The following is an 18529-nucleotide window of genomic DNA, read 5'->3' on the forward strand; positions in this document are numbered from 1 at the left end:
CCATGTGCTTCAGGTGCTCGTCGAATGCCATGCACTGGGTTTTTCTGCAAGGACACAGGTTGGCAGTAGTTGCTCTCTATCCTTCTTTTTACCCAATGTTCTGTTTCTTCATTGATAAGTGCTACTAGGCATACTTTTGCAGTGCTGATGGCAGCAGTGCTAGCCTTAAAAATAATTATGAAGTATGGCTGAATCTTGTTATGGCAATTCTGAGCAAAATACTTACAACATGAGGAGTTTTACTATAAAAGATGGTATATTTTTTTTTTATGTTTACAGCTTTTTATTTTAAAAACTATGAGACATGTTAATGCGGTCTGTGTAGGTTCATTCCACAGCAAGGTGGACATTATGTACATGATAAAACTCAATATTTAGACGATTAATTAACTAATCAACTTTTTAATTTTTTATTTTCGGGGGCAAGATAATAACATGAAATTGAAGGCTGTCAACAATGAAGGTGAGCCCAGTTTTTGCATTTTCCTAATTGGCGATGTGGTTCTAAGAATCAAACATCAAAAATATGCATTAGAAAGCTCGTTGAGTTGGCTTTCTCGCATTGCATATTTATAAAATGTCCATGCTCGCATTTCTTATGCAGCAAATAAGGATGTGGCTTGTGTATTTCAAGATGTAGAAGAAGTTACCGATTTCAGCGATGATACCACATGCCGCTACACCATTTTATAAATATGCAGTGAAAGAAAGCCAACTCATTGAGCTTTCAAACACGTATTTCTGAAGTTCGACATTCCGAACCACATTGGTGAGGAAAATTTTTCTGGAAAGCTGGGCTTTCTTTTGATTTTGATGGCCTTCAAGTTCATAATATACTCTTTCCCCCTAATATCTAAAATAAAAAAAAGTTGATTAGTTTATTCTAGTTAATTAATAGCCTGATTATTCAGCTCTCTCACATACATAGTGTCCACCTTGCTGTACAATCCACTTGCGCAGACCGCACCGACATATCCCTTGCAGTTCTCAAAATAACATGCTGTAAACGTTGAAAAAGCATCACCGGTGTACTAAAGCTTCTTATACTATAAGGAGCAAACTCCAAAACCTTACTTACCATTATACTAAAGCTTCTTATACTATATAAAGAGCTAACTCCAAAACCTTACTTTGCCATAATGGTTCCTTTAAGACAGAACAAAAGGTTGGCTACCATGCCAGCAAATGTCATGATTATAAAAACATCAAACCTGTCACTCAAAAAAAAAGCTAGTAATATTAATCAGCTTTGTAGAAGATGCATTTATAGCTATTCAGGAAATTCTGCTGGCAAACCTTAATTAAGCATGTTTGCGCTTTGTAAGGAATGGCTCCTTTCTTCTTTTCTTTTTTTTAGAATGTGTGATCTCCTTCCAAATTTTTTTGCTTGAAGAAATGCTTGAAGATAGAAATGCCACTGTACAATCCATCTCATATATATATATATGGGCGTGTTCAGATAAGAACGGTAATCGAGGTCCCATGACAATTTTTTGTTTTCAATGAAATTTTTATATATGATGGGCAAATGTGTCCACACAAAGGAATGAATCTTAGTTTTGCAAGAAGCTTCGTAGTTTTCTCGGAAAAAAATCGCATGTCACAAGAGGTGGAGAATGTCGTTTTTGGCACTTCGCAAAGTTGCAAGTTTGAAGCCTCATTCCGTGCACAAAAAAAATTTTCCCGCGCACTAGCATTTTTTCAGAACTTCTTTACAACATGTAAAATAAGAGAAAATAAAAAATGTTTTCTTGCTCTTTCAATCTTCCGAGTAAAAAAATTGCAAACTTCGCTTCTGGAGCTATGCGGTGCAAAAGAGGCACTTTTCAGGGCAGCCTTAGGGCAAGATGCCTCAAGATCTTCCCACTGAATATTTTTCTCAGTATTTTTCAGCTGTTTTTACTCACCTCAGGCAAGTTTTGTCGCTCTAGACTTGACAGATAGTTTTCAGTACGGTCTCAAAATTGGCCGAGGTTCAAAAACGCCAAAAAAGTGACAACTTTGACTTGGGTTTAAAAAAAAACATCATCATCGAATTTTGTTAAAATCTGCCTGAATAATCCTCAATACATGGTAACTTTAAGGCACTAGAAAAGTGTTGCATTATATTGTTTTAAAATACAAAAATAAACACAAGACTGAGTTCATGTTTTTGTTATATATAATTGCTTATTACTGCCTCTTAGAAATAGTAGCTGTCAGAAATTTTGATTTAGCACTCATTGAACGTGGTTACATTTTATTTACCCCAATATCCGAACCATTCTCAATGCTTATAGAGCTGCTATTCGCTTGTTAGCGGCGCTCTTAATGCGTGAAAATGGGAATAAATTCCCTATCTTCCATGATGTCATAAGAATTGGCTGGTGGCGGTCAAACCTTGTTTGTATTCTCTAATTTATTCGTAGTACGGTCTATTGGTATATATAATCGATTCATTAAAGATATTAGATCATTTCTCAGTTCTTAGAAAAGTTTTTGTATATAAGAGTTAATATTAATGCGTTTCTGAAGTCGGCGTTTTCTAACCTGCGTCTATTTACCTCTGTGTTCAATGGTTCTACTAGGCACTGTCAGGAGACAAAACGTCGTCTCCTGAGGGGAACGATTTATCTGCAAGGTTTTTGATCATGGGGAGATTTAATCTGGAGGCAATTTAAAAAAATGGGATGCCGCTTCATGTGCACATTGCAATTCAGAAAATCGTAATGAGAAATAAATGGCGGCAGTTGATTTCGGTTTTGCGCAGAGTATAGTGTCCGGCACGAAGCACTAACCAGATCACAGTCTCTTCCATTCAGAAACAGTGGTTGAGGCCACGTAGGATGCACTGCCTTCATGTGACTGAACCTACTTCCACAGGTGGAGCGTCTGAACTCCAGGCACTTTCTTTGCCAGTTTCCATTGTTCCTTCTTCACTTCGCGAAAGTCTGCAAGCTCCCTCTGTGGCAGCTCCAGAATGGTGATGTTCTTTAGTGTTTCTTGAATTGCGTCTACGAAGCCTCCGGCTGTGTGTATGACCTCACTTGCAGGCTTCCGCAAGTTGTGTTGGGATGCTCGATGTTTCACTAGCCCATCAACGCCGCCGCAAGCATTTTTTCAGTGCCCAGAGGCCAAAAAGATCAATATCGTCCGTTGACATTCACTGTGCTGCAGCTCATGAAACTGGTATTTATTCCTGAACTGAGCGGGAGCCCAGTCGCCCAAATATATTATCTTGGTGTAGATTGGCGCGTTTTCTTCGCGATGTGCTTTGATTATCGACAGAGCCAAGCATGCATGAGCGGAATCATAAGACATATCGTCCAAATTAATGGCATAGTTACGAGTCGATTTTCTTGACATGACAACGCAGGTAAACACGGTTAGCTGTTTTTTCTGCCAATGGTACGCTTGGACTGAGTCTGGAAGCACAACTGTTCATTTTTTGGCGAAATCAAAATGTAAAACAATTGCACCTCTCTTGCAGCCGTGTGTTTTTTCATGTATTGCTCTTGCTTGCACAGATATAATATAGTTGTAGGGAATGCATTTCATAATCACTCTTAGAAATTCTCTCATAAGCGATGAAGCGCTCAGAGTTTTTTTAACTAGCTCACCGTATTCCCATGTAGCAATCAACACCTCATCCTCGCTGCTCATTGAAATATTTTCCAAAGTGAAAATGCCATCATGTGGATAGTGGCACAATTCCTGAGGAAACATGACGCAGCATCACACCATCGAGCATCCCAACACAACTTGCGGAAGCCTGCAAGTGAGGTCATAAAACAGCCGGAGGCTTCGTAGACGCAATTCAAGAAACACTAAAGAACATCGCCATTCCGGAGCTGCCACAGAGGGAGCTTGCAGACTTTCGCGAAGTGAAGAAGGAACAATGGAAACTGGCAAAGAAAGTGCCTGGAGTTCAGACGCTCCACCTGTGGAAGTAGGTTCAGTCACATGAAGGCAGTGCATCCTACGTGGCCTCAACCACTGTTTCTGAATGGAAGAGACTGTGATCTGGTTAGTGCTTCGTGCTGGACACTATACATGATAAAACAGCGCGGAAAAAACACGAGGACGGAACAAACACGACAACACGGTTCTGTACTTCTAAATGGACACTATACTCTGCGCAAAACCGAAATCAACTGCCGCCATTTATTTCTCATTACGATTTTCTGAATTGCAATGTGCACATGAAGCGGCATCCCATTTTTTTATATTGCCTCCAGATTAAATCTCCCCATGATCAAAAACCTTGCAGATAAATCGTTCCCCTCAGGAGACGACGTTTTGTCTCCTGACAGTGCCTAGTAGAACCATTGAACACAGAGGTAAATAGACGCAGGTTAGAAAACGCCGACTTCAGAAACGCATTAATATTAACTCTTATATACAAAAACTTTTCTAAGAACTGAGAAATGATCTAATATCTTTAATGAATCGATTATATATACCAATAGACCGTACTACGAATAAATTAGAGAATACAAACAAGGTTTGACCGCCACCAGCCAATTCTTATGACATCATGGAAGATAGGGAATTTATTCCCATTTTCACGCATTAAGAGCGCCGCTAACAAGCGAATAGAAGCTCTATAAGCATTGAGAATGGTTCGGATATTGGGGTAAATGAAATGTAACCACGTTCAATGAGTGCTAAATCAAATTTCTGACAGCTACTATTTCTAAGAGGCAGTAATAAGCAATTCTATATAACAAAAACATGAACTCAGTTTTGTGTTTATTTTTGTATTTTAAATCAATATAATGCAACACTTTTATAGTGCCTTAAAATTATCATGTATTGCGGATTATTCAGGCAAACTTTAACAAAATTCGATGATGATGTTTTTTTTTAAACCCAAGTCAAAGTTGTCACTTTTTTGGCGTTTTTGAACCTCGGCCAATTTTGAGACCGTACTGAAAACTATCTGTCAAGTCTAGAGCGACAGAACTTGCCTGAGGTGAGTAAAAACAGCTGAAAAATACTGAGAAAAATATTCAGTGGGAAGATCTTGAGGCATCTTGCCCTAAGGCTGCCCTGAAAAGTGCCTCTTTTGCACCGCATAGCTCCAGAAGCGAAGTTTGCAATTTTTTTACTCGGAAGGTTGAAAGAGCAAGAAAACATTTTTTATTTTCTCTTATTTTACATGTTGTAAAGAAGTTCTGAAAAAATGCTGATGCGCGGGAAAATTTTTTTTGTGCACGGAATGAGGCTTCAAACTTGCAACTTTGCGAAGTGCCAAAAACGACATTCTCCACCTCTTGTGACATGCGATTTTTTTCCGAGAAAACTACGAAGCTTCTTGCAAAACTAAGATTCATTCCTTTGTGTGGACACATTTGCCCATCATATATAAATATTTCATTGAAAACAAAAAATGGTCATGGGACCTCGATTACCGTTCTTATCTGAACACGCCCATATATATATATATATATATATATATATATATATATATATATATAAAAGAAACTATAGTATTCCTTGTAAGAGGTGCCCTTGTTTACTACAGCATTGCTCTACTGCATGGAGCACTTATATATATGGGTACTATAAAAGGGTCTTCTTTATATGGTTTATGAAGAAGGAGAAATATGAACAAGAAAGCGCATCTTTAAGCTATGGCTGCTGATAAGGTCAACTCTTAACTTTAGCCTTTTTCTCAAAAAGTGCTCCATGCAGTAGAGCAATGCTGTAGTAAACAAGGGCACCTCTTACAAGGAATACTATACAGTTTCTTTTTTACTTTGATAGCTCTTCCTATTGGCTGAGAAAGAGCAAAAGTCTGCCTATACATCCCTCTTACCAATGCCACAGTGCGCAAGAAAATATACACTGATGCTTGTGGTAGAGTGGTTCTTTACTGATCCTGTTTAACCAATCATGCAAAGGGAAGTCAACTTTTCTCTGTTCTATCAGTGGTTCTGTCTTTCACCTATGTAAAGTTCTATTGGTAATATAATTTTCTCTTTAGCTGCAACTAATAGAGGGGAAAGTTTTGTTAAAACATTTGTTTATATTTGCCTTAACGCCCACAATTGATAACCATGTGAAATTTAGTTAGTGAAATGGCTAAAAACTTCCCTTTTAAGAGCAATCATAGAATGGTACAGATAGAGCTAGTTTTTAATTAATAGAGTAAGAAAAAAAACTGAGAATGTAGATTTCTGCGATAAGTAGATGCGTGACATGTTGTGTTCACAGATTTTTAAATTACATGTTAATAAAGCCTTTGGTGACTGACTGCAAGTCTGTTAAAAAGGATTTAATAAGATGCATGAAAACTCTGATGGCCAGCTTTATTGTGTGATGGAGGACATATGGCTGCATCTGCTTATACCTGCTTGCAAGTGTTTTAATGTGTTACTGCTGTGATAGGATCCCTGCTCCTGCCTTGCACTGAGACATGCAGTGTGTACTAGTGTCTTGTCCAGTGTGCGTTTATGCAGACAAAACTTATGACCACTGCAGAACACCAGATGTACACATCGCATGTAGGGTATTGGTCAAACCTATTGTAAAGCATAGACAAGTACTGCGCTATACTGAAAACGCCAAAAGTCTGACATAAGAAGCATGATAGACATGTCGACATAAGGGTGACATCATGAATTAATGCTATGGCATAATGTGCCATGGCTAACTTGAATCTTTTGGGCTGCTGTTAAAGCTGCAAAACATGCAGCATCTGCAGTACAGTGCCTCTGCATGTTCTGCTGTGATGATGAGTTCATGCATGTTTGCCAATATATCCGCTCTAGTTTTATGTGCTCATTGTATCTTACATACCTGCTGATTCAACAGGCCAAGCCCAAATGCTGGAATACAAGCTCAGCCTGAATATCAAAAGTAACACAATAGAAGGCTGTGGCTGGGGTTTTGGAAGCAACCACTACAACAGAGATATCGCCCCTGATGAAGCATTCTACTATCATCGCTACAGCAACGAAACAGTTCACCTGGTAAAGAACACTATTACGGAATCTCAACAACATGCTGTTCATGTGTCATCTCCATTATGGGATCCTCTCACCTCTTCATTGGCAGAGATAGTCTACAACCTCACAGGTGAGAAGTGACCGTATCACGAATTTTCATGCTGCATGTTCTTACTGCAGCTGATGCCATGTCATATTGTGAACGTTCACTGAGCAACATACATACTGTGCAACATACAACTGACGAAAAGTGATATTGTGGACATTTCACCAAAAACTGCTTGTGTAGCAGAATTGCATGTGTGGATAAAAAGTGGCTAGTTGATGTTTTAGAAAGACTGTGCAGTAAAGACAGTGGTATCAAAAATGAAGGAAAACTTTTGTGTGTGCAGAAAATCGAATCAACAAGAACCAAGGAGGAATAAACCACTACAGCAGAGACCTGAGAAGTTCCAACAACCTCTTCCATTGGATCATCAACAGAACTGAATTTTCTGACAACACTGGTGGCATTGACCTGAGACTGCCATATGTGTGGGATTACAATGAGAACTACACCCACAGCATGGCAATTGTTAATTGCACCTTCAAGAACAACAGGAACTTCAAGCTTCACATAGATGGACACTTTGCTCGCTTCAATGCTACTTGGAATATCGTAGAAGACAATGAATGCCATTCTGGAGAAGGAGTATTCACTGTTGCAGGCATGGAAAAAGAAATGCTTATTACGAGGAACACTTTTCGCCGCAACAGGGGCAAGTAAGTAAACATTTTAGCACAAGTATAAGTTTGATGCAATGGGAAACCCTTGCACATGCAAAATACAGTATATTGCTAAAAATACAGCAGGTGTATACTTGCACACACAATTTATAAACAGCTGACAACGTAAGAATCGGGCTGTAATAGTTCAAATGCTATTTATGACAAAAGGTGGTCTACACTGCTATAGCCATTTTGACATTCACTGCCTGCACTAAAACTTGATGTGCGTAATACATTACATTGAGCTTGTTAATAAGCAAAGTAGACTGCAGTCATTTCAAAATGTCTGCCATGGACTATCAGTGACACGGGCAATGTGCCAGTAATACTGATAATTACAGCTTAGACTTGGTATCTGCAGCGTAGCCCATTGATGGAGAAGACCTCTGAAGAGGTGCCCATGCTAAGTTTTGATGTATCTAAAATTTAGGTTGCCTAGATTATTTAGGGAACAGTCTAAAACATTCTTCTTATCCTCTGGTTGCTTTCAGGCAACACAAAACTCCAAATTCTCTTTGATTTATATGCACTATACTATGTAGTCTGTTCAGTACCTATATTTTTAGTGAGAAAAACTGGAGTGTTTAACACGTTCACTGCGTTGTGGGTCACATCGTGTATTCATGCTGTGCGGCAACAAGTACTGAGTCGTGCGATGAATCCGTGGTTCAGCTCTGATTAATCAAAGAGCCTGCAAAAAGCACATACGCCATGTTGCTGTTGCCATTTGTTGGCAGTTGAATTCACCGCGGCTTTCTGTGCTTTGTAGCTGTACATTTTCACGACACACCCACGAAAATTAGAGATGGCCCACTGGTGGGCCACGCCACAAAGGGGTTAGGGCTCTGAAAATCGCCGCGGCAGTGAACGCGTTAAATCTATGTGTGGCATCTAGAACAGCAAACCAAGGTAGTGAAATGTACAATAGAAAGTAGTCATGCTACACTACGGCAATATAAAATAACAATATTCATATGCTTGTAGAGCATGTTAGCCATGCATTTACCTGCAACATTTCCTATTTTGCGTTACATTTTCATTTTGCTTTCACAAAATGTTTGAAAGATAATTTAAACCGGTGGTACTGTTTCCAGGTATGGTTTACAAAATGTTTGCAAGATAATTTAAACTGGTGCTAACCTCTTTCCAGATACGTTGTTGAGTTCAAGCTGGAGAGCCATTCTGAACGCTTCAGCACTGTGGCTGCCAACTTTTACTACAACATGCTTCAGAACAACCAACCTGATGCAAGCCGTGGTGTGTTGCCAGACCACTACGAACCAAGCAGCTATGCTGTCAGCATTCGAGGAGTGCAGCGCATCAACATCACTCAGAACTTTTTGGTCAATCCTGATCACGAGTATGAATTTCTTGCTGGTGTGTTCACAAGTTCACTGAACAATGCAGTCAACGTTGCAGAAAACTGGTGGGGCTCTTTGAATGCTTCGGATATCAAGTCACGAGTTTTTGACCTGGACGATTGGAATGGCTACGCAGCAGCAGATTTTTCACCTTACCTAGCTAGAGGAGAGTTTGGAGGGCCTACACTGTCGTATGATGGCTCAGATGAATGGGGATTCAAAATGGACACGTCAAGGCCACTTGGTGGACGGCTTTTCAAGTCTATAACTCTGTACCAGAGAAGTTCGCCATACATTATTAAGAGTGACCTTACTATTTTGCCTAATGCAACTTTGACCATTTTGGAAGGCGTGGAACTGCAGTTCTATCCAAGTGTTGGCATCCTTGTTCTTGGTAACCTCATTGCTGTTGGAAGACCTTGGGCTCCGATACAAATGGGTCCTCTCAAGCAATTGCAACAAAGTTTTCGCTACAAGAGAGCATCACCAAAAAGATTTGTCAGGCTTTGCGTAGACCAAGCTTGCAATGCTGACAGAAGAGATGGCTTTCTTGAGTTCTTCAACTCAACCACTTTACAGTGGGTGCCAGTTTGTGACCAGCGATTCACAGAGCGCAATGCTGAAGTTGTTTGTCGTGAACTTGGTTTTGGTACACTTGATGTGTGGATTGACAGAGGGTATCGACATGAGCTAGGTCCAACTGAGTTGTCCATTATTAACTCATGGCCGCATCCTCTCCAGTGCACGGGCCATGAGCCCTCATTGTCCAGCTGCGAGTTCCGCCTGAATGGTTATGGTGAGCACAGTTATGCATGCTCCCCATTTGATCACAAGTTTGTGTACATTCACTGTGGTGAAGAGCTGACAACACCAGAGGAAGACTTCTGGGGTGGAATTCGATTTTCTGTCCCAGATTATAAGGCTCAGAACAGCATGGGTGGAGGAGTTTATGCAAGCAGTCGGTACTACACTCCCCCAACTTCGTCCCTTCGTCATGTCCACATTCGCAAGGCAGGAATACTGCACAATGAAAAAGGACCAGCTGTGCAAGTTGTTCTCAGGGATGTCACTTTGGAGCACCTAAACATTTCAGAATGTGCTTCCAATGGCATTGACATCATAGCATCTCCAGGGTATCAGTACATCCATGCAGTAAATGTGACGCACAACCGTGGGACCGGAGTTAACTTTGTCACCCTCAATGGTCAGACATCGACAGCAGAAAGACTGAATTACATCCCACTGGGACCTGTTGACATACCCTACAATGTCTTTGGGCTGGTCGACATTTGTGACAACAATAAGGCATTCCCTGTTGATGGGAAAGTGTTGCTCTACTACAAATATGATAACCGCCCAGTGGAGTGCATCAAAATATTTACCAGCAAGTCACGACTCTCTCAGAAGGTGGGCTTCAGGATACTCCAGTTCAACCTCTTCAACTCCACGGAGTTTACTCCTCATCCAGACAGCATCAGCATTTTTGACGGAGATGTCTTCAACAGCACAGTAAAAAAGATTGGTCACATGAGTGTGGGTACTGACTCAAAGGAAAGCACGGCACAGACTACCTTCTACAGGTCACAAGGAATCACTCTCAGTGTAAAGCTGCATGCAACTGGTGCAAGTGGCCTCAATGGATTCATTGCCGAGGTGGTGACCATCCCACTGCAGACTATAACAGGTAAGTGCAATGAAGTAAATGTGGCATGTAATGATCAATTTGCAACAAAGCATGCTTCAAAGTGCGCCTGCAGGTGACTGATGGCCTCCTTTTTTCTCTCCCCGTTACAGCTCGCGACAGCAAGCACAACATAACAGCATCATACTTTAACAAGAACCGCCGTGGAGCAATTGCATACCGCAGTGCAGGTGAAATAACTCCCATTTTGACCCTTCATGGGAACCGATTTGAGGACAATGGCAATGCTTTGTTTGGAAATTTCAGTTCTTCAGAAGCTGCGGTCTTTTTTGACATTCAGAATTCCATGGAAATGCACATTCTACGAAACCTGTTCATATATAATCAGGGCGGTCTGAGAATATTTGTGAGTTCAACGAATTCAGTTTCAGCTTTAAAGGGGTATGTTCATAACAACCTCTTCACTCAAAACAAAAACAGAGAAAGCCTCTACGTTCGAAGTGGAGAGACTGGAATGTACCAATACCTTCATGTCTATCGCAACTACTTTGCAAGAGAAAGTGCAGCTTTTCATGACAACGTTGTGTTTGAAAAAGTGACGTTCAACTTCAGTGAAAACATGATTGTGGAAAGTGAAGGATATCGTCAGATGAGTGTCCTTGGCTTTGAGAAGACGCAATCCTCAGGACAACTAGTGTACCGCAACTGGCTGTGGGACAATGAAGCATTTGCAAAGGAGCTCAAGGCTACTGTACTGGCTGAAAGCTCTGGACAAAAGTTCAGCAAAAACTACTTCCTGAACAGGCTCAACTACTTTGAAATGGTCACCGCAAACAATACTGAGTAAGTATAGTTTTGTAGTTTGGCTTGCATATAAACAAAGCCAGCTGTAAATGACAGCCAAATAAACTGACATGCTAAAAAGCAAGACCTGTTGTAATAAAAAAAGGAATTGATTGAAATATGGATAGAATAAAGCTCAAGCTCACTCGTTATGCTTACTTCAGTACTAGTCACTTGGAGCATAAGGAACTGACAAGTTATGTGCTAGCAAATGGTGCGGTATTATTCTGTGCTGTATTTTATGGTCTCTTTATATTCCACAGTGTAGTGCTGACACTTTTTAAGAAATGGTTTGTTCTGCACTGCAATTTCAGTAACTAACATTTTCATATGCCCTTCTTTTTTATACACAGGCAAGAAAATAGCAGTTATGTGGATGCTGAGAACAATTGGTGGGGATTCAAGGAAACATCTGCAGTGGTGGGACGAATCTATGACAGAAGTGATCAGCCGGAGCTTCTGGAAGTCAGGTTTCAGCCACACCTAGAATACAATGACACTGTGATAAGCGGTAAGGGCATTTGTGCTTTTCAGTAGTAATTATACGTATACACAAAAATTCTGTGGAGGCTATGGGAATGCCAACCTTTACTAGCTGTGTGTGAGGCATAAGGCCAGTCTCAACAACATACAGCAAGTGTTGTTTTAAAGAGTTCTTATGCACAGTATCACAACTTGAAGGACGCCTCACCAAGAACAGCTCACCGTTTAAAGCTTCACCCATAGTCAAAAGTTTATGGAAGGCAATGGTAGTGAAAAAATTTAATTGTATCTCCATATTTCTGTGCATCCTGATAAAGATATGTAGAGCCTAATTGTGACTGCAGCAAAGTTAAATTTTTTTGACAGAGTCACTTTTCATAAACTTTTGACGGCAGGTGTACATTGGAACATTTGGAATACTGTACTATACTTCTCTGTAGAAAAAGATCAACATTGTCCTTTCACGTTCACTGCTCTCGCACATTCACTGCTCTCGAACTGCAGTACCTGATCTCTCATGCCATTGCAGAGACACCAGCAAAGGTGGTTTAAATATTTTTCCATCTAAATAGTACATTCAGACCTTAAGAAAGAAAATTTGTTAGTTAGTTTCTGGTGCAGGATACTAGCGGCTGATTTTTTGCGGAGATGTGCAAAATTTCATATGAAGCGTCATAATTGATGAAAATAGCAACTTCGGCATGGTGCGTCTTATAAAGTAAACACCCAAAGGATCGTGGAAATACTTTCTATTTAGAAGGTGCACATTACACTTGAAATTGTGAATAGAAAAAGATGAGACTACTGGTGACAAAATGTCTGCACAAAAATGGCAGATGATATGCTACCCTGCTCATCGTTTCGCGAAATATTATTTACTGTATTCGCTATGTGGCATAAAAAAAAAACAGCTTATTTGTGAGATGAAAGATGAGAAATTCACCTGAAACAAAAAAATCACTGCCAGGTGCAGCCCACTCTCAGAAAAAGCTGAGCGTTCTTCTAGCATGTGTTCTCCTGCAGCTAGTGGTGTCTAGTTGATTGGTTTATTCAATATTGAAGTTCATCTGAGGTGTCTGATATTCACAAGAGAAATATTTTTCCACCAGAGCTTCGTCATGCCACTATGTATAATGTTAAATCAGTACACCTTGCTCATCTGTGTCAGCATTGTTTTAGTCACTGGCTTTGTCTTTCAACACAGAAGGCACATTACATACTAGTTCCTTTTGCTGTTGGTAAAAGTATGCATCAGGTATCTAAAGGATATTCCAGGGCTGACCCTACTGTGCATTCATGAGCATTATTTTGAAATACTGCAGCAACACTATTTTCACTGTGGAGCTGACTCTGATTTAATCCACATCCAAAAATGCGGATTGGACTTCTAGAATACATTGTGTTGCAATGTCACTTTGTTCACCCCATCAATTAATGCTTGAGTTATGTTAGTAAAATAATAAAAATGAAGCCTCAAGACATGAGCACAGAGGGTGCATAAGCAGCACCATCAATTCAGCAAAAGGAGACTGCTTATTGTCATGTTCATTTTACTTTCAGGAAACTGCATGGGTGGCTGGGAAATGATAGAAGATACCTGTTTCTTGTATATACCAGGACCAATGACACATGCAGAAGCCAAGAGGTTTTGTCAGGTAACCATAACGCTAATGTTAAGTGTCCAAAAACTGCTCCAGCTCTACATACTTTACAGCAGCTAGATCAGGACTATTCATCCAGGGATTCCACTGCCTTTTTGTCACCGTTATCAGTGCCTGCACCACAGGAATGTATAAATGGTTTGGTTTTTTCTGGTCTAACATTCCAAAGTAACTCTGGCTATGAGGGACGCTGTAGTGCAGGGCAGTTTCTTTAATGTGCACCGACGTCGCACAGTACATGGGCCTCTAACATTTTGCCTCCATCAAAATGCAATGGAATGTATAAATAAATGGAGTACCACAGAGATGTTACCATGCTAAAGTGGTAGATTCAATATATGAACCGCAGTGTTGGACCTAAATCCAGTACAGCACTGCCATTTCATTTCATTTAGTTTCGGGGGTGATGTGCAGCCCGGTAATGAAAATGACAGAAAAAAATGCAGTGATTTGCTTGAGCTTAAGTTGCTATATATGCTCACTCAGGTTAGTGCGGGTAAACTCCAAGGTTCTTCAGAAGGAAGGTAATTGATAGCATTAATTTTTATAATATGTATGTCTCGCATTTTATTTTTTCATACATCAACGCTACAATTTATCATGCCACTGATATTAGCCTTCACCACTTACGTCCTGCTATGTGTCTTTTCTTGCATGCTGTAGTTGGACGCTTCGTCGATGCCCTACCTGAAGCAGAAGCTAACAAAGCTGATGCAATATATAAGCACATGGCAAGAAGATTTTGACTGGTTGTATGAGCGTATCTGGGTACAGTCGCTGGATGTGCCTTTGGACCAATGTGCTGTTCTCTACAGAGGAGGTGTCTGGGCTCACGACTGCAATGACAGACTTCCTTTTCTGTGTGAAAGAGGTGAGTTCTGCTGCTGTGCTTTAGCTCAGTATGAAATATCTATGAAACCATAGAAAACACTCTACAAAAGAAAGCTAAGCTGAAAGAGGAAGGCTGTTTGTTGGCAAAATGCCTTTCAGGGCTAATTAGGTTGTCTCTCTTTGCAGCACAAGAGATTGTAGTGCGAAGCGACTACTGGTACCAGGAGCCTGTTTCCATCACTGCCATGTCACTGCTTGGAGTACTGCTTATTTGCGTGTGCATAATTCTTGGCTTTTGGTGGTGCAAGTCACAAGAACGTCACAAGCAGCACCTGCAGCGGCAGAACTCGATACGGGCCTCGATTCGCTCAGCCTCAAATCGTTCACTCGATCGTGATGCCTTTTTTTCCGACTACAAGCACCGTATTGAGCGGGCCCTTGCTGACACGCCAACAAGCACGCCACCTCGACTTGCTGTGCATCCGCCTAAACATAACGGAAGTACCGACTCGGTAGCTAAACAGTATACATATGACCTTGATGACAGCCGCAGCTATGATGATACTGTGCACGAAGTTCGCAATCCTGCTTTGGACTACAGCAGTGACATTGAAGAAAAATACCCCACAAGTGTGCCAGGAACAAGAAAAGGGACAGCAGACTTGCAGCATCCTACATTTGACCTCACCTATGAAAATCGCGGGTACATGGACCGCTCTGTGGGCGGCTATGATGATTCACTAGACGCATCCAGAGACTGGAGTTCAGGAACTGATTCAACGCTAGACATGAAACGATCTTTGGAGACACCACAAGCTGTTCCTATGGACCCATCTGACAACACTTTCAAACCACCAGAACCATACCAACCATCTCATTATGCCAACACTGACAACTACTACAGGCGGCAGCCCCTGGAGACAGCCATGTAGCTTTTCCCAAGGAAAGGAGGGTGCATGCGGGCCAGCATTATGCCCAGAGACATACTCTTGGAATGATCCAAAGAAAAGGACTGCAAGCTTTTCTTGCGGCTTCGCTGTGTTGTTATAGCAAGGCCCCCAGCAGCTGGTGCTCCCAGCTAGACTGATGTGTGGTGCCCGTGATACCCGCGCTACATGATTGTGGCAGCCCATGTTGCTGCTGGTCCAGTGACATCTATAAAGCAAATCTGCTACAGTGTTGATCTCAAAACAGAGGCCATACAATTTGTAGGAACAGACATTTGAAAGCACAGCACGATCACTGCACACTGCACGATGCTGTATTTTTGATACCATCTTATTGTACACGACTGCTACTGTGTTGTAAAAAGATAGTTTCAGTGTCCATGTTTCTGTATGATAGGTGCGCTTATTGAACTTTTCATAAAGCATACATTTTAACCAAAAGAATAAAGTGCAACTAGCCTCTCTTCAGAAGATGTGCATATCATGTATTTAAGAAAGGTGTTGCATTCCTAATTGCATCTTCACCTGGGGTCACTTCTACTGCTTTTCCTGCCACCTTCAAAAAAGGGCAATCCGTGACTGCCTCCATGCTAGTGCCATGAGGGGAACCACAAAGCGACTTTGTACTGCGAAACACTCCCCGCGCAACCTAGCTGAAGGTGCAATAAAGAAAGCTATACCTCGTGCTCACAGATAACTTTATAGAGTGTGCTATCTTGCTTGCCTGTTCCTTTAGTGCCCTATTTACAAACGAAACTAAGTGCCTTATCACATCCGTCCATAACGCTGTAAGTATACAGTTCTTCAATGTGGAAATATTGCTTTATTTTAAGCATTTAGTCTCGTTAGGTCCTGAGCTACCATTGAAGGAGTTTTTATTGTGTAGATAAGCATGTTTAGGAACATGGTGCAATGCCGTGCATGGTACGACCATCGGCAGTTGCTGTAGTCCCATTTGATGCTCATGTTATCTTGTAATGCAGAAAACCGGTGTGAATGTTATAAATTGTAAAAATTTGCCTTTTTTTTGTACTAGCTGATAACTGCCTTCCTAGTCAGTATTCATGCCAATAGCATTATTTCAGTGCATATGTTTATAAGTGTGCGAAGTCCATCAGTGACTTTTGTGTGCTTTCATCACTGTACATGCCATGTGCACTATATGTAGCATTATGAGAATAGTTAACCTTGGTTCATAAATATTGTCGTGCTACATAGTGCACAGCACGACTTTCCTGTGCCAAGAAAAGATAATTTGTGCTGTCCTTTGTATTTTAGGATGTGAATTCATTTTAAATAGCTCCAGGCGAGTCATTCATTTTGGCATCTTTGTCGGAATAAAATCTACTTTTATCAACTTTTGTATGTTACTATGTCTTCCGTGTCTAATGAATCTAGTCCTGCCATTCCCACTAAAATGACACATCATCACCGCCCATCAGGGATTTACTTTCAGAGTTCCAGTGCCAGGCTACAGTCACATCATCAGCTAGTTCCTCTCAGCACAGTGCCAGCATAATAGTTTCACTTTGTTTTTGCTTGTTTTTTCTCACGGCAGCAATTTTGATATGAAATCTAAACATTCCTCACTAAAGTGGGGCAGCTATTAACTTTGTGGTCCAAAAGCATCTTTTCTATAGCTACTGCTGGTTTGCAAGTTGTTCTCAGTTCAGTTGAAGAAAAACTTGTTCTTGATCAGGCCTTTGATCTATAACCATCAACAAAGCCAGCTGCCCCACCAAGTAGGCTATCCAGGAGATGTGGAGACAGTAGTGCAAGGCCAAATACATTAATTGTAGTCAAACTTATTGGAATTTGAACACAGCAATGGGAACAATTGCACCAGCAAAATTTTTATGGAAGCCTGCAAGAAGTTTTGTCAAGAGAAAATCTGATGACTAAATCAATGGAATTCTAGAGCACAGCTCTTGGGGACCCATTCCTGACTTCCGTGGTGAAGTTGTTGGCATCGGCGTAACCGGCTGTTCAAGTAGCAGAGCGAAACGCCAGCTGGAAAGGCAGCTGCCACAGGCAGATCCCGGAGGGTGGCTAACAGCGTAACAAGTCGCCTGCCAGCCGTGAGGAGCTGCACTCAAATTTCGCATTACTGGCTATCGTAATCGTCTGTCGATTTTTTTTTATACCAAAGCAAAAACAAGTTTCAAGCCATAGCATAGCGGAGGCCTCCAGATTTTGAATGCCTAACCCAGGCCCCCCCCGCGGTACATTAGTGGAGCGGGAGAGGTTGTCCTTTACAACCTCACTCTATATTCTGCCTAACCCAGGTAGTCAAGATTAACCTGGAGGAAAGTTAGTGCCAAAATTTCGATACACAGGCATTTCTCGTTTCTATGTTTTAAGGAGGCAAAATGCAAAAATGCCTCTTCAGTGAGATATCGGATAGGGTTAAAGCACACGAGGTCGTCATGTAAGAGCCTGACAGCTACATAGGAGACTAGCTCAGTTTTTAAAAACAGACTTCTTAGTTTAACCAGCATATCTTGCAACACGTTGAAAATCTGTAATAAACAACCCAATTTTATACAATTTCATGCACAACTTCATACACAGCACGAGAAATTCTACCTGAAGGTAGCCCCAAGAAAGTTTGGCACAACACAGGACTACAGGCTCAAAGGAAACAATGTGGATGCAGTCTACCTGTGCATGTGAGGATCAGGGGATAAAATTGCAGCATGTGCTGAAAGTGGTCCTCCTGAGTGACCAAACATCACCACTGTACAATGAGAGAGCCAACCAGAATCCAAGGAGAGACCAACGTGGAACTCAAACCAGCTGTTCACCAACTAATTCTCCAGAGTATGTGATTTGTTCATGAACACACACATTTAAATAAATGTGCTCCTCTACAGAACACCGACAGACATAAAATTCTTGCACACACACTGACAAACACTTACTCCAGGTGCCTGCTGCTGCATGTGAGTAGACTGCAACATACCACTGCTGTCTGCTATCTTCCTCACTATTTACTCCTGCAGAGTTGTCACAATTTTCTTTCCTTTTTGAAATCTTTTCTTTTTTTTTATTACAATGCACT

General features: G+C 41.1%; 1 protein-coding gene and 1 pseudogene across 2 annotated transcripts in view; one reads left to right on the forward strand and one right to left on the reverse strand.

The window, feature by feature from the left end:
* The window catches only part of bark (C-type lectin domain-containing protein bark beetle), a 116542-nt gene extending 99717 nt beyond the window's left edge, over nt 1-16825 (forward strand). The window contains exons 8-16 of one of the 2 annotated variants that reach the window (XM_089579761.1): nt 14-58; nt 6799-7062; nt 7325-7694; nt 8851-10745; nt 10856-11546; nt 11900-12057; nt 13590-13684; nt 14354-14561; nt 14708-16825. In XM_089579761.1, the coding sequence (XP_089435887.1) occupies nt 14-58; nt 6799-7062; nt 7325-7694; nt 8851-10745; nt 10856-11546; nt 11900-12057; nt 13590-13684; nt 14354-14561; nt 14708-15453 (4472 nt within the window). In that variant the 3' untranslated portion in view covers nt 15454-16825. The remainder of the gene's footprint in view (nt 1-13; nt 59-6798; nt 7063-7324; nt 7695-8850; nt 10746-10855; nt 11547-11899; nt 12058-13589; nt 13685-14353; nt 14562-14707) is intronic. The other variant, XM_089579762.1, reaches the window with a different exon arrangement.
* LOC149350668 (uncharacterized) lies at nt 2782-3689 on the reverse strand (annotated as a pseudogene).
* Nucleotides 16826-18529: the final 1704 nt, after the last annotated feature.

Source organism: Amblyomma mixtum, chromosome 3, assembly GCF_055824585.1.
Source record: "Amblyomma mixtum isolate Tamu chromosome 3, ASM5582458v1, whole genome shotgun sequence".
Lineage (NCBI taxonomy): Eukaryota > Metazoa > Arthropoda > Arachnida > Ixodida > Ixodidae > Amblyomma > Amblyomma mixtum.